Source organism: Ornithodoros turicata, chromosome 3, assembly GCF_037126465.1.
Source record: "Ornithodoros turicata isolate Travis chromosome 3, ASM3712646v1, whole genome shotgun sequence".
In the NCBI taxonomy this organism is placed as follows: domain Eukaryota; kingdom Metazoa; phylum Arthropoda; class Arachnida; order Ixodida; family Argasidae; genus Ornithodoros; species Ornithodoros turicata.
In genome coordinates, this window is record NC_088203.1 from 1408073 (window position 1) to 1423964 (window position 15892).

General features: G+C 45.6%; 1 protein-coding gene across 2 annotated transcripts; it reads right to left on the reverse strand.

Annotated features, from left to right (window-relative positions):
- Positions 1-196: 196 nt before the first annotated feature.
- On the reverse strand, positions 197-15875 carry LOC135387801 (coiled-coil domain-containing protein 66-like). 2 transcript variants are annotated; one of them, XM_064616935.1, is made up of 16 exons: positions 15671-15875; positions 14940-15119; positions 14799-14880; positions 14222-14412; positions 13394-13488; positions 13157-13315; positions 12807-12870; positions 10970-11108; positions 9894-10125; positions 8975-9170; positions 5999-6377; positions 4602-4934; positions 4011-4242; positions 3081-3359; positions 2943-3029; positions 197-1546 (listed from the first exon to the last, which is right to left on the reverse strand). In XM_064616935.1, the coding sequence occupies exons 2-16, from the start codon at positions 15067-15069 to the stop codon at positions 1490-1492; spliced, it is 2655 nt and encodes an 884-aa protein (XP_064473005.1). In that variant the 5' UTR covers positions 15070-15119; positions 15671-15875; the 3' UTR covers positions 197-1489. The 2 variants fall into 2 exon arrangements, with proteins under 2 accessions (XP_064473005.1, XP_064473006.1); XM_064616936.1 differs by lacking the exon at positions 15671-15875 and adding an exon at positions 15329-15597.
- Positions 15876-15892: the final 17 nt, after the last annotated feature.

The following is a 15892-nucleotide window of genomic DNA, read 5'->3' on the forward strand; positions in this document are numbered from 1 at the left end:
AATGATGCAGACCATAGGTACAACATTAAAATCAGACCATTATCAGATTCGAAGACTGATTGTGGGTATTTCTTTTTTTCTTTTGGCAGGGTGGTGCTGGTACGCCGATACGTTGTAGGATGCGTGTCCATCGCACATCTTCAAGGAATCAAATGCATAAGGTCTTACACACCTAGTAAGAGACATACAAAAACTATGCTGATAAAGCATTTTATTCGAAAATGCTGCAAAAGTTTTATCAAATGAAAGCTTCTGCTACAGATCTTGTGCACTATACTAACAGTGCGAAGTTCCTTAACATTTTTGCTTCAGCGAAATACATTTAAAGGGGTTGCAACACCTTGACCCAAAATATTCCGAACACATATGTGTAAGACAAACAATTATATTCTTTCTTTTCTTTTCGCTTTGCGATTACGATTCTGCACTTTCGGTTTGTATTTTAGGACGGATTCGACACATGTTTTTCTATGTTTATTGATTTTCACGATATCGGCGTTCATCGGAGGTTTTTCTGCCATGTAGTACATGGTTTACCCTGCAGTTATCGGTGAATGGAAATGGCGACGTAATTTCAAAACTGCGCGTCTCAGCGCAGCATGCAAAATCAGCCAATGTAAGACATCGCTGTGTGACATCAGACATCACGCTAACGTGTGTGGCGATTAATCCCCTAATCTTTCCTCAGACATTTGAATTTGTATTCAGTGTTTTTCGGTTAAAGCCGAACGGTGGAAAAATTTACCGGCGTAGATTTTTTCTGGTTACACCCGAAAACGCAGAACCCTATTCATGATGTAATGAATCGCATGTGTCACAAACCCTTTAATGTGAATCAGGTACACTAAGCACAGGAGAAGCGATTATTTTTTCAATAAGTTACGATATGCTACAGCATCCTGTCACAGTGTCAGAAACGTGACGGTACGTATAAAACTAACATATGCTATATGAATATGCAATTTTATCAAGCACTGTAATTATGAATACGGGTGTTTCATTCAGCAATGTTCATGCAGCTGGTTATGCATTAGCATATTGCAGCAAATGAGATCATAGAATGAACGCTCACAATTTTGCTAGCGATTAGTCCATGATTAAGTTTATTATATATCTCAGTCAGAGTCCTGAGTCCTTCTGCCACTGCACCCATAGTTTTACCAACAAAACAAACAGCAACAATGTATGAGAAATTCGGGTAACACTCGTAACAAGTACGCTTTTACAGACGCACAGCTATGCCAAGCTGCGAACAATATTCCGTTCTTTTTCATTCATTCATTAACAATATACTCAAACAAGAATAATCAACAATCTCACGTACAAATACTTGGACAAACTTGGACGGAGTAACATACGTAAATATCTACATGCCTAACAGGCAAGTGCGACAAAACACAGAAAAACAATGAAACATCGATAGATGTATTAACTTACTTAAACAGATTTAAATAATGAGTATCATGCAGCCAAACATAATGGCCCAGCCTTAAGTCTTGGATTTACGTAGTATGTTCTCCATTTCGCGTTGCTTCAGAAGTAAACCCTAAAAGTACAACGGAGATGTTGTTACAAACGTAACCGTTACTGCCACGCAGGGATGAGCATAAATACAATTTTTTACGTACGTAAATATAAACATAAAATACTTTGTAAGTGCTGTATATAATATAGTACTACTATTTTAATATCCTAGATACTTTCATAAATAACTTTAATGAGCAATAATTAGGATCAATACCAAACTAAGTTACTGCTTTTTTTTTACGAGTATTCATGCGGACAGTTACAAAGTAACGTTTCTTCATCGGGGTGATTTTAATGATATAATTTGAGGACTCTGTCGTCTGTGCAGCTTTCGTAAGGACAGCCGATGTGGTTCATGAAAGATACAGGAACTGAAGAACGTGTTAAACATAAGAAACTCCCTGTGCCTTGTTTTACGCCTTATGGCGTAGCACGTTCATGTGACCGTATGGGAGCCACGCATTTCTATCGGACATTGCTCAGACATCCGTAACATCACGTGGGAAATCGTCTGAGCACTCATATTTCAGGATGATCCAAAATACAATCTCCAGAATAATGGCGTTCCTAAAATTTCGATGGGACTGAGGAATTTCTTGGTCGCTTTAGCCTGTAGTCAACCGGGACCATTTTGAGCCCCTTATTTCTTCGTTGCGTAGAATTTGAGGTTTGATGATTATGCTGTGCCAATGCCATCAAACCCAGATGCGATGTCCCGTTCCTACTTTACTAGGTATGTAGAAATAAAAAGTCACCATCACGTCCAACCAACACACCCTAGACGACACGAAGCGCAGGGTGCCCGTGACTACCACTGGCTGCCGAAAGCCTGGCTGGGATTGGTGGACTCTTATTACGTCACATTGATTAGCGATCAGGCCATATTTAGTTTAGATATGGCATTGGGTGTGCACAGCTCAAATTCAATAGGAGAAGCCGAAGATTGGAGAGGGTGTTTTTTCACCTCCTGCGATTTACATTTTCAGAAAGTCCGTTCCAACAATAAGTAGAGCCTCAAGATTTCGGGAAATATTTTTTTCTAAATTCGGGGGGGTAAAAATCGGGTAAATAAACGGTGCACTAAATTCGTGCGAATTCGGGTGAAAAAAAACTTACAGTATGCTAAATTCGGGGAGAAATCTGGCTCAGTTACTCAAATTAACTGTAATGGTTTGGTACAAACAGTGATGTAATTACATTTGCTGCCAAACAAGTAAGTTAGTGCATTCCTACGGGCATCCCAGTGTGGGGAATTTGACGGGTAAAAAAAAGTGTTTCGCCCTGAAGAGTGAACCTTCACTTCGGGGTGCGTATTTGGGGAAGGATCGGGTAAAAACCTAAAACTTCAGGCTCTAACAATAAGCCATCAGCTACGAGATTAATTCTCACTTAGGCTTCGCTACACAGGTACTCACCTGTCTTAGAGATGAAAGCTGTTGCAGTATCTTGTCCTGTCGCGGAGTGGGACGGCCGGTGATAACCTCAGGATGCACGAGGGGGTCCTAAAGATTTTTCTCAACTACATTTCAACGAGACTGTGGTAGGACACTCACCTGAGACGAGGATCTCACGTGCGGAGACTCCAGCGGCGAATAGGGAGACGGATTTGTGGGCCGACAACCGTGGACGCTCACTGACCGATGCCTCCCTGCCGATCCCCGTCGAGCCGAACGGCCTCGTTTTTCGATGATGACAACGTGGTCGCCATTTCGTGAGGAGAGTGGCGGAGAGGAGGAAGACAGTGGCACGTACACTTTCTGGTTCTGCCAACGTTTGCGGGCAGGCGGAGACTTTGCTTCGTTCTCGGAGTGTGACGGCGTTCTCGGGAGAGCCTGAAAGGAGTCGGTCAGTCAGTCCTACTGTGATGGATTTCACTGCTTTGTGTTGGATTCGCGTGCCCACTTCTGGTGGAATTCACTTCGCGTGCCCACTTCTGGTGGAATTTACTTCGCGTGCCCACTTCTGGTGGGATTTACTTCGCGTGCCCACTTCTGGTGGAATTTACTTCGCGTGCCCACTTCTGGTGGAATTTACTTCGCGTGCCCACTTCTGGTGGAATTTACTTCGCGTGCCCACTTCTGGTGGAATTTACTTCGCGTGCCCACTTCTGGTGGGATTTACTTCGCGTGCCCACTTCTGGTGGGATTTACTTCGCGTGCCCACTTCTGGTGGGATTTACTTCGCGTGCCCACTTCTGGTGGAATTTACTTCGCGTGCCCACTTCTGGTGGAATTTACTTCGCGTGCCCACTTCTGGTGGAATTTACTTCGCGTGCCCACTTCTGGTGGAATTTACTTCGCGTGCCCACTTCTGGTGGAATTTACTTCGCGTGCCCACTTCTGGTGGGATTTACTTCGCGTGCCCACTTCTGGTGGGATTTACTTCGCGTGCCCACTTCTGGTGGAATTTACTTCGCGTGCCCACTTCTGGTGGAATTTACTTCGCGTGCCCACTTCTGGTGGAATTTGCCAGGTTCAACATACCCACGACGAGTTCCCAGATGGAGGCGCAAGAAGGGACTCGTCGCCTTGCATCACCAGCTGCTTCCTCAATGCGGGAACGGGAGGCGACGGGGCACGCCGGAGCACCACAGTTCGATTGGGATCATCATCATCTTCTTCTGCAGAATCTTCCATGCTGTGCAACCGTTCGCTGCTGAGCGTACGCTGAGTGTGCGAAGATGGAAATGACCGTGAAGGGGAGTGACTACTGCTTCTGCAAAGATAATGTGTGGGGGGAAAGCTGGTTAAAAAACTAACTAACTAAGCCGGGTAAGTTACTTAAAAAGTAACTAAGTCTCAGCTCTCTCGTGAAAATAGTGAATGCGAGTAGTCAGAGCTCGTTGATGTAACTTACCTAGTTCAACAGAAGCGAAAGTCATTCACAGCGTGCAAACATACGGCAAAAAATATGCCAGTGTACTTACTTGTGGCATTCCATAGTAACTTAATTACAATTACTTTCGCATAAAGTACTCAAAATTCCCAGAAAAATAACTCGTTACTACAACCAGTTTGTAAAAAAAAAAGTAACGATACAGTAAAAAAGTAACGATACGCATGAAATACCCTCACCTTCCCCTCCCTTGCTCGCCAGAGGTTCCTCTCGAACTGTGATCGTGATGAGCGACGCAGGAAGAGCTGGGCGTCTGTCGCCCTGCATTGCGAAGGGGCCGCCTGGAGGCCATTTCTCGCTCCCAGTGTTGCTTGCGCATCTCCTGCAGCTTCTTGCGCCGGTGGTAATTCGGGTCACGGTCCGTCATCTTCACAAACACCCTGTCAGGGTTGTTGGCACCCCACTGGGGGCGGTCGGCGGGTTCGGGGTTGCGTACCACCCGAGTGGGACGACTGTGCTGCACCCTGTGTGTCTTCTGCTGGGGTGTCGTGCTCTGCGCCGAGCTTGCGGTACTGCAAAGGCGCAAACTCTCTGCGGTGAAATCCCGCTAATCCAAAATCTCTCAATTCCAACTTCCGGATAATTCGAACTGATGCGTCAAACGCTCTATACAGCCAATATATTTCTGCTTCCAATATTTTGGACAGTGTTTCGGACGAACTGTCCGTTTTTTTGTGTTAATTTTGCCTTCAGCGTACCTACATTTTAGAACGTTTTGTCTTCCAAGAGCCAAAACAGACGACGCATTACATTTAGGGCCTGACTTTTTAGGGTTAAACCCGTATCCGCCCGATATTTACCCCCCGAACGAAATCTGTAAAATTCGGGTTTAACCCGAATCTACCCGAAAACATCCGGGTCGTGTGGCACACTCGTAAGCGTGCATTAAAATAAAGTTTGATAACATTGCTAAACATTAGTTCCATGATAAGACAAATTTTTATTAAACAAAAAAAAAATCACCTGAATACACCCGAATTTCTGACGACAGAATATGCCGTAACGGGATTTAACCCGAATACACCCGAATTTTCAAATGAAAAATATCACCCGATATTTACCCCCCGAATTTGGCCAAAAATAAAACCCGAAAAAGTCAGGCCCTAATTACATTGCGTTTCGGGACTCGATATTTCGGACGCATTACGAAGGGAAGAGCGCCGACTTGTGTAGAAGCGCATCACGGGCGTGCATGAAGGCGGAGTTTAGAAGTGCGTGCATTGTCTCTATGGTGTCCGCTGTGTCCCGTTTCAGACGTGTTCAAAAACTTAAACGGTAAGTTTATAAGCGAATTCAAGCACATATATATGGCACAGCTCACGCAGCTGGTATGCCTCTGTCAACGCATCAAGCTCTCATTCAGAGCAGCTCCCTTCAAGTTTGAATTAATGGGACTGCACTGGGAGTTTAAGCACCGTGCGGGAGTTTAAGCATATTGCATCTTCCCATTACGGACACCTTTCCCAGGTGGATACTCCCCTACCGTGGACCATCCCATCCCTGCAGCGGGGACCTCTCGGTAGCCGCCGCGGGGATTACCTACATAAATACGATACAATAAAATACAATCGCAAACCTGGTAGAAGGGTTTTCAACCCCAGCTCCCCATCCAGAGGGAAGCGAGATGTCCGTCTGTGTGCCAAATTCTCGACCTGGTGGTCGTGCCGTGAGGTGTCTGCGGGACCTCTGCACAATCCGGAGCTTCGTTGGAGTCAGGACCCTGTTTTCGATGTATGGCTCAAACTTTGGAAATCTCTCCCGAGGAGATTGCAGACGGGAGTCCACGTCTGAGGACAGGCCCCTTTCGGTCTGGCTGCAAGTGTCCCTTTGGGAGGGAGAGATACAGTTGGAAGTAGGAAGCTGCGAGGAGGAAGACGAGGCTCGGCAGCTGTTCTGCATCGGGTGCACGGTGGCAGTCGTGACTTGAGTCGTCGAAGGGGGAGTCTTCAACGACCCTAGAAAGAGGGGCAGGATCTGAGCGTCGGTATACGGTAGACTTTTTGGATGATTCGGCAATTTTCGCACCATTTTGACGATTTTTTGGGATGCCGTCTTTTCGGACGTGCTCAATAATTCGTACATCTTCACGAGATGGTAACACATCCCATAAAATTTAGGTATATAACGACGCCCGACATTCTGAATGCGCACATCTTGTTGCTCGATTTTTCTAACTTGGTACGCCCCCAGCGACAACCACCGTGAGCTTCTATATAACTTCGGAACTGCAGGTCTGTAGCGCAGGTCACAGTTCAAGATGGTATCGAGGAATCCTTGCACCCAGCCAGCGACAACCACGAATTTTCGCCAACATTTTGAACGCGGTTTCTATTCGGATACGAACCGCATTCCTCGATACTCTCGATACTCCCTGATTACCTTGATCTCAAACTGTAACCTGCGCTACAGACCTGCTGGCTCGAGGTTATATAGAAACTCAGCGTCCAGCATGGTCCCTAGAAAATTGGCTAGTGTGCCGTCCAACTGACGCTCTCTACGTGACAAGATGGCAGTGCCGTACGTGATTTCACGGGTGGGGCTGTCGACAGTCGGAGTGCCGCTATTACGGGTGTCATCTGCTTTCAACGCCTCCTATGTGAGGACTTTGAGTACACTGTTCATGCATGCCACTGAACGTGATTGTCAGTTTTATGAATCGTTTGAGGTAACGCGTCAGTTGCTAAGAGAATTTGATGTTCCCTTTGGTATTAGCTATAAAACCTCAACTTCCTTGAAGGGAACACTGTTTTTTCTACGGGTCTTGCAAGACAAACTTGACATACGTGACAGGGAAAACTTATGACTAGGGCCTGACTTTTTCGGGTTTTATTTTTGGCCAAATTCGGGGGGTAAATATCGGGTGATATTTTTTATTTGAAAATTCGGGTGTATTCGGGTTAAATCCCGTTACGGCATATTCTGTCGTCAGGAATTCGGGTGTATTCGGGTGATTTTTTTTGTTTAATAAAAATTTGTCTTAACATGGAACTAATGTTTAGCAATGTTATCAAACTTTATTTTAATGCACGCTTATGAGTGTGCCACGCGACCCGGATGTTTTCGGGTAGATTCGGGTTAAACCCGAATTTTACAGATTTCGTTCGGTGGGTAAATATCGGGCGGATACGGGTTTAACCCTAAAAAGTCAGGCCCTACTTATGACATGCTGACATTCAACGTGGTTGACTACGTAGCCAGGAAAGCGTCGAAGGAGACCCAGTGCATTGCTTATGCCTCTTCCTCTGACATAACCACCCGGATCCTTGAAGCAACAACTGATTCATTGAGGACAGTTTGAAGACAGTTTTGCGACACTTTTTAGGTTGAACGAGCTCCACAGGAGGAGCATCGAAGATTTTTCTGGTTTTTTAGCCAATGGAGATTTACCTATGCTAGGTTGTGATGCACATGCAAGGGAAATTACGACAAGCATTATTAAGTTTTACATCCTCCCTTGTCTTCGTTTTTACACTGAGTCACTGAGTAACGAGAGGCTGGCAAAGCAAGAATGACTGGAGCTCCTGAATACGAGTTGATGCGAGTAATGATTTGCTGTATCCTTCAAAATTTGTGTAATGGAGGCTTTGAAATATCTGCTGTGACAACGTCTGGGAACTTTAATTACGCAGAAAACATGGTCATCTGCCAAAATGACTGGTGATGAGATTGTTCGTCAAGTGCTTTATGAATCGGATAGTGGGACCAACTCCGAGGCCCACGTGCTGGCTACGGTGGAGTCTTCAAACTCATTCTGTTCAAACGCGTGTCTGTTAGTAATGTATAACGTCCGTGGATAACCTTTTATGCTCAGTTTTTTTTTTTTTTCGTTGTTGTTGTTGTTGTTATTGTGTTGTTTAAAATGATCCTTGTCGCTTCTTTTTCTTTTTTTTTTCCTGTATCCCACTCCTCCCATGTAACGCCCTCCCGAGGGACTCTTGGGAGTAAATAAATTGGTTGATTGATTGATTGATAACTGATGAAGGCTGTACTTTCGTCAGTGCACAATTATAAAATATCCCTCGGTGAAGTACAAGCAGACGTGATCGTGTGGAAATGAAAGGGGGTTCATCAATAAAACACTGACAAGTTTTTCTGGCCACTTAACTGGATAAAGGTACGTTTATTTTATAGTCAAATCCATTTTTCGCACTGCTCGATCATTGAAACTTTCTGCGTGATCCTTTAAGTAAAAAAAATGGACTGACGACTGTAGAGATGACAAAGCATTGCACTGAGGGATGGGTCTTGCCCTTTTTAAAATTCTCCGTTGCATTTTGAGCGATACCCTTTGTTGGAGCACTGCACTGGCCAAGAATTATCGTTCCAGACCCAACCGGACAGGTCGAGGTCACACGATTGTTTTGCCTGCGAGCACGGCTCGGGTCCAGGTTGCAACCTCAATACACGTTTCAAAAAAAGGTACAACGCAGATTCCAATATAAAATGTCATCACTTTGAAACAGCAGCAAAATTTCGAGCGTGTCTACCAATACTTACAATAACCAACGGAGCAACACATTTTAATGCAACTCCTTCGAGTTTGGAGACTCACCACTGCTACTGGCAATCCCAGAATCCTCCGCAATCAGACCCGTTCCACCAGCAGGAGCAGATGATCCAGAGGCCTGCGTGACTGCCACCTGTTGTTGAAGACGTTGCCCCCTGCGAGCCTTGCGCATTGCCTCAGCTTCTGCTTGTGCTTCCTGCACTTTGGCTATCAGCATCTGACGCTTCTTTTCTTCTTGCTCCTGAAATTGGCATAACACAGCTTGCAACAATAAGGTATCCATAACTTAAAAACCCGAGACTAGGGGACAAAAAAACGACAAACACAGACAAGGTCTCTAGTCTATCTAGTCTCGGGTTTTTAAGTTACGGATCTATACCACCAGCTCGCTTGCTACCTCTCTATCCTCTCGTTAACAATAGAGTAGCCTACACACAAGCTATTGTCTAACTCAGAAAATTCGTACTTCCGGTTGACTCGGACAAACTTCAAAAGCCTTGATATCACAAAATTCACTGCGATAACGATTTCTTTCATTGTATCGAAATTGACGAAGTTTGAAAAGATTCATGCTATTGTTAAGAGGCAAGCAACACAAATGTGTAGTATATGCAGTAGAATCGTGATTATCTATCTAGAGTACAGCGTTGACCATGAGGTCACAGAAGTTGTAGACTTTAGTGACAAAATACTGTAAGCAGTGTAAAGTGGGCTTCACTTAACACTGAAGTGTAATGATGTGAAGCCGACTTGCAGAACGAAGCAAAACAATGGCGGTAACGTGAAGTGGGCTTCACCTAACTCTTGGATGCAATGAGGCGAAGCCCACTTGCAGAATGGCGACAGCAATAGCTCGCTTGAGTACTATTCGAATAGCATCAGATTTTCGATTCGTATTTAGACATTTCGAATATTTGCACGGCTCTACTTATATCATATCATATATCGTATCATAATCACTCACTGCCTTTTCTCTCTGCCTCTTCTGTTCCAGCTCGTACTGCTGTGCCAGTTGACGTCGTTCCTCTTCCAGTCTCAACTCTTCCTCGCGTTCTTCCCTCAACCTCATCTCACGTTCTTCGTTCTTCCTTCGTTTCTTCTCCTCCACTTGGGCCTGGATGGCCCTCTGGTACTCGAGTGCCTTCTGACGACGTTCGTCTAAGCAGACCGTGCCTGGTCCACAAGCGAAAGTTGCACTGGGAAGAAAGGGAAAGTTTTATTTTACGTAGTTCCATATACCTGTGTTAAAGACATAAAGTTAAATAATCTAGATACATATACGAATATTTAAAAAAATATTCTATTTCTTGGGGAGTTTCAAATATGAACTCGAACCTAATTCGGTACTAACACTGCAAATACTCTACTTGTTTTTGAAATGTTGGATATTTGCGCGCTTCAAATATTTCGTACGAGATACAACTAGGGAAAGCTAAATGGTAAGGGTAACCGCAAGGAATAGAAATGTTGAAATCAGGAGCAGACTACTGGAGTTTATTCGTGCTAGCTGGGGGAAATTGATGTTTTTTGCAGACAGCACTGCCTAACGCACCGCACAGCCTGGCCCGGACCTGACCCGAGAAAACAGCCCAACCCGTGGTCACAAAGTTCTTTGGTACACTAGCCTTGCCCAACATTGAGAATGTGGTTTGTTCAATAAGCCTGATTATGTGGATGAGAACGCCAGAAAAACAATCGCTCGAGAAGAAAGAGAAAAATCATTAAGCTGGACGCAAGCTTGCAGTCAAGGTCCAAGCCGTTTCCGTTTCCAAGAGCTCGGACATCTATAAAAACCGTTGCTCGACGAACTGGGGATTATTTGCCACCAGATGGCGCCCTAAGCCGATCTACCTCAATTTCGCTAGCAAATTCAAAATATCGGGCATTCACCGTCACATTTTTGAGTCGCTGCTCTAGGTTTACGTGCAACAAGTTGTTAAAAACTACGGCGTCGAGGTAGAACCACCTGTCTGCTGCTTTACAGTACCTATAAAGCAAAGGGGCTTTTATAAAAGGAACGAAAGGCAAAGGCGCGCCAACCTGTCAGAGTCTCCTCTGTGTGCCGCCGTATCCGTTGAGCCAACCGTTGACTCGTTGTCCCCCCACCAGGAAGCGTTGCTTATCGAAGACCTCTGTTGTTCTAGCATTCGCCTTCGCTGTTGCTCCTCTCGCTGTCGTTCTGGACACAAAGATGTTGTTAGAGCCTGAAGTGTCCGGGAAATACTTTTTTCCCCAATTCGGGGGGGTAAAAATCGGGGAAATCAACGTGTGCTCTAAATTCGTGCGAATTCGGGTGGAAAAACTTCCAGTATGCTAAATTTGGGGAGAAATTGGGCTCTATTACTCAAACAAACTGTACTGGTTTGGTACAAATGGTGATCTAATTGCGTTTGCTGCCAAACAAGCATTGCTACAGATGTTTCGGCGAGGGGAATTTGCCGGGTAAAAATGGGGTTTCACCCTAAAGAGGCAACCTTCAATTCGGGGTGCAAATTCGGGGAAGAAACGGGTTAAACCCTAAAACTTCGGGCTCTAGATATTGCGCCACGTTACTCCTGGACAGTACCTCGAAAGAGCACGCTTTCATACGCAGCAAAAATGGATTTATCGTAATTTCGCGCCTATAATCCTCAGCTTATCTGGTAGAAATTTCTTCCAACAGCGGGCAGAAACGACCCCCCGTATTTGAACAGTGCTGGAGAAAAGTTTACGGAATGTGCGAGCGGTGTATTCTCTCCTCGGTGCAACACCCTACAGTTTCAGTATCGCTGGAATGTCCTCACGAAGTGGTTTAGTTTGGTGTCGCTACCAGCACACTCCTCACCCCCACCTCTGAACGAGTGAACGAGGGCGCTTCTGCTCGCCGCTAGGGTGTCGCGCTGAGTACACCGCTAATACACCACTCGCGTGTTCCGTAAACTTTTGTCCAGCACTGTCCAACCCATGCATCTCTGAGGGCAGGACGCTCTCAAAACGGCAATCGTCGTCCTCCTTCACTCCGGCCTTTTCGCCTCACGCCTCACTGCTTACTCGGTACACAAAACCGCAGTGCTGAAAGCAGTTTCATGAGACCACAGAAACCAAACATGCAAAGACGTGCAAACACAGTTTTGATGGGCTTTGTGCCGAATGCTGAAGGGAAGACACCACATGACGCCAATGATCATAGTGATGGCAATGTGTGCTTCATCAGTTCACTTTGCTGCTGTTTACTGGCACCACCCCTCGATTGGTCTCGTCAGGTTCGCGCAACTTGGCCCTCTGGCCAAGTGGCCCTGCAGCAAACTGCAGCAGGCCCAACCGTGGCCCTGCGAGCGAATGTCGGGAGCATAAAATTTTATCCGTAATCGTTCCAAATGCTTCCGAATTAGTGAGTGTCCATTCCTATACTTTTGTATGCTGGGACCACGCAGGCAGTCCCAATTTTCCAATTATCGAAGGTCGAATTAACGAGGTTTTACTGTATATAAGAATATTTCTGCATTCAAATTAACATGGTCCATTATCCATACAAGTGCATAGGTGCTCATTTGAACGTCATTCAGAGAGTCGGGCCGTAGGAGACTGAACTTGAAAATTGCGTTTTCTACATTTTTTTTTTTTTTTTTTTTCAATCAGCATCGCAAGGCAACTCGGCTATGAGCAGTTATATTGTCGCGACACAGATGGAGAGGAAGAAATAGGGTTAGTAGGCATCTAGGGTAAGTGTGCCAACGTGCGTTTGGAAAGTCTGACGGAAATCCGCGGAAAAACCACAGAATGCACCGACCGTTATAGGATTTGAACCCCCACCCAACCCTAGTCTTTTAGGACGACCTTAAAGCTAACACCAGTGAGCTGATGTTGTTGCAGTACAACTTCGTAAACAAGTACATACCAAGATCCTGCAGCCAGCGACGCTTCACTTTATCTTTTTCGTCTTCATGAAGATCTGATGCTGGCTGGTAAAGGAAGAGAGGTTTCAACGGTCATTTAATACCCCTTTAACGATAATTGAAACTAATGACAACTGAAAATGCACATAGTGCCACCCAGCTTGTGACGCGTCAACTTCTCAAAGAGCATTGGATCCAATGCAGGACGACATGCTCCGTGGCGCTTCGCACAATTTCAATGGTCATTGAATACTGCCCGTGTGATAGCTCGGGTAGCAGTAAAACATTCTCCGCGCAGAACATGTTTTCGGGACAGATTCCATTTTGAATGAGACACAGAAGAGATGATTACCCCAAACGGAACCGAGCTCCTAAGGGCAGGCGGTACGCGGCGGACAAACGCGGGACTCTGGTTGGTCGGAAGGAGAGGTTGAGTAATGGGTGGTGGCGTGGTTGTCGGCACGGAATAGACACCCGCGGAAAAAGTGCCCGTTCCTTCGACTCGCAACACCTGCATGGACGGACACGTTCCTGGAATGAGGTTTTGAGAGAAAAGACGACGCAATCGTAAAAAAACAAAAATATTTGCCTGAGTTTCAGTGCGAGGTGGCACAGCAGCAACTGGTTGGCGTCGAGGAGCGCCGGCACCGGGTCTTCCCCAGGGGTACCAATCTTGCATCTCGGCTACGTGGAACCAGAGCAGAACACGCTGTGAGCCTGCCTGCGTTGTTTCTTATTCCAATTATTTTTAAAACAAACTGCGTATTTTTGGATTTTTCTGTTGTCGCCGTAAAGCGACAGCTGCTATAGGCAATGCACAGACAGAAGGTCTTTGCATATTTCTACTTTTGGTTTCTGAATAGTCTTCAAGTTGAATCGACTGAAGAGTTTATGTTGAGTCACTGTCGGACCTAACCTCTATGCACGTGGCCCGCAAGGACACTATAGCGACATGGTTGAACACTGTGTTGCAGAGTTCGACTCTGCATTCACTTCCATTTGTTCACTTGGTTTGATGTCGTCTGCAACACCGCGCTCGACCGTTTCGCCATCTGACGGGAAGGAGTAAACACAGTTATAGCCGATTAGCCGGCGGTGTTTTTTTTTTTTTTTTTTCACGATTTATCCGTAGAGGAACACACCAATCGGAACTATATTGACATAAAATTTTGGGGCATAATATGTCCTCAAACATCTACTCTGGCTTTCCGACACTGTTCTTATTTGTTTTATCTTCATTAAAAACCCCAAAGTTTATCTTGGCGAACCCTGCACTCTTGTTCGCGTCCTTCCATGCTCGGTTAAGTCCGACAGCAACTGTACAATGATATGAACGAGTTACTTCGCATTTGCATTTTTTCCCCCCCTCGTTTACAACGTTCCAGAGAGGAGTGTGGGAGGAGGTCGGGAATCCAACCTCTCTCTCGCTGCCACTGCAACTGCTTCTGCGCCACTTTTGAGAACGGCCTCGAGTTGGGAGCCAACTCCGGGTGGGAGGAGGACAGACGACTCCTCTGCATGTCTTCCAACTGTGAAGCATCGCTGGTCACCACAGATCCTGGGCTCGGAGGGCATGCCATGCTGTTGCGGCGAACCCAGTTTGGCAGGCTGGGAAAAAATGGACTCGCATTTATTTCAAACTGCGTACGTCGTAGGTAGGGCCCGACTTTTTAGGGTTACACCGAATTATGACCGATTCAAATCACGAAAAACGGGGTTTAACCCGGTATTTCCCCGAAAACTGTTGGACCAGGGGAATCCAGTCATCAAGACTAATACGCAACTTTGGAAACTATGTTGTAACTGCATAAATATGCTAATACAAGCTCTTCTTTTAAATTTTGCCACTAGACATCACGCAATATAACCCTATTTTACAGCTGGCTCTTCAACACCGATTTTTGACCCCTTATTTAAAAAAAAAAAAAAAGCAACTAGTTCCAAGCCACTATAAGCAGGATCTAGCAATACCTTAGTGGATGGAATGAACTCACTTTTCATCTTCGGATGGTGCAATTTTACTCTCTCGTCTGGGTAGGTCATTAATTTTTATGTGATTTCCAATGGATGCAGGATCTGAAAGCAAGTGGCCAATGTTACTGCCTGCAACAGCATAAGACGACTCATGAGCATACCATGGTCCCCCAAGGCATTCAACAGCGCCTGCAGCTGCGCCTTGGTGAGCGTCACCATTTCTTCGGAGCCCAGTTTCCGACCCCAGGTGTCCGACATCTGAGGATCATTTTCGTTTGTCCTGTGAACCATCTCTACCGGATATCATGGTTTTAAACATCTGCTTGCAGCGCTGGAAAGCTCTAGAAAATTGGGAACAAAAATATTATTCGGCATGAAACTGTTGCGTGAAAACGTTTCGTGCCCTCACGAATCATGTACACAAGACTGCCCATGGATTGGCCCGCAAGATTGGCAACAGCCAAGACAAAACTACGCATACTACGTACAAATGTGCCCGTTTTACAGGGAACTGTCAATTTCTTGGTACGACGAACCAGTCACTACTCACCTAAGTGTGTTTTGCTTCGCACTTCACAAACGCGATAAAACTCCGATAAAACGAGGAAACATCCCTTTCTCCCAGGTGAGAGAATTACACTCAATAAATACGAGCGTCTTCACTCCGATCATTGCACACTTCCGGGTATCTCACTAGACCCAAAGCCCGCTCGAATTTCGTCATGGCCTCTGTTGCCACTCAACCTGAACAAAACTGGGGGAGCAGCCACGAGCCCACGAAAAAAAAAAAACAAATAGCGAAACACGGCGTGGCCTCTCCGGCACTTTGTTTAATTAATATGCGCAGCCTTGGAAACTCAAACACTGCATTGAAAGGTAGGTTGTTGCTCACCACTGCATCATCTGCTTCCGAGCCTCTCCTGTGTTATCCGGGACAATTGCGGAAGAAAATGTTGATAAAGATAATTTCCGCACTGATTATGAGGGCAAAGAACCTCACGGTAGACTTGTGCGAGAGTTTATTAACACTGCAAAAATCGATACAACCTACCCATTCAAAAACAGATTTCGTTTTTGGTGTCGCGACACGCGCGCCACCCCTAATGCGTGAGTG

Bases quoted from the DNA above. Each gene is read 5' to 3' on its own strand.
- LOC135387801 (XM_064616935.1), bottom strand. From the start codon at position 15,069: ATGGTTCACAGGACAAACGAAAATGATCCTCAGATGTCGGACACCTGG. The intron at 3,360-4,010 runs GTATGTTGAACC...GACTCCTTTCAG, and splicing joins CATCTGGGAACTCGTCGTGG to GCTCTCCCGAGAACGCCGTC. The intron at 3,030-3,080 runs GTGAGTGTCCTA...AAAAATCTTTAG, and splicing joins ACGTGAGATCCTCGTCTCAG to GACCCCCTCGTGCATCCTGA.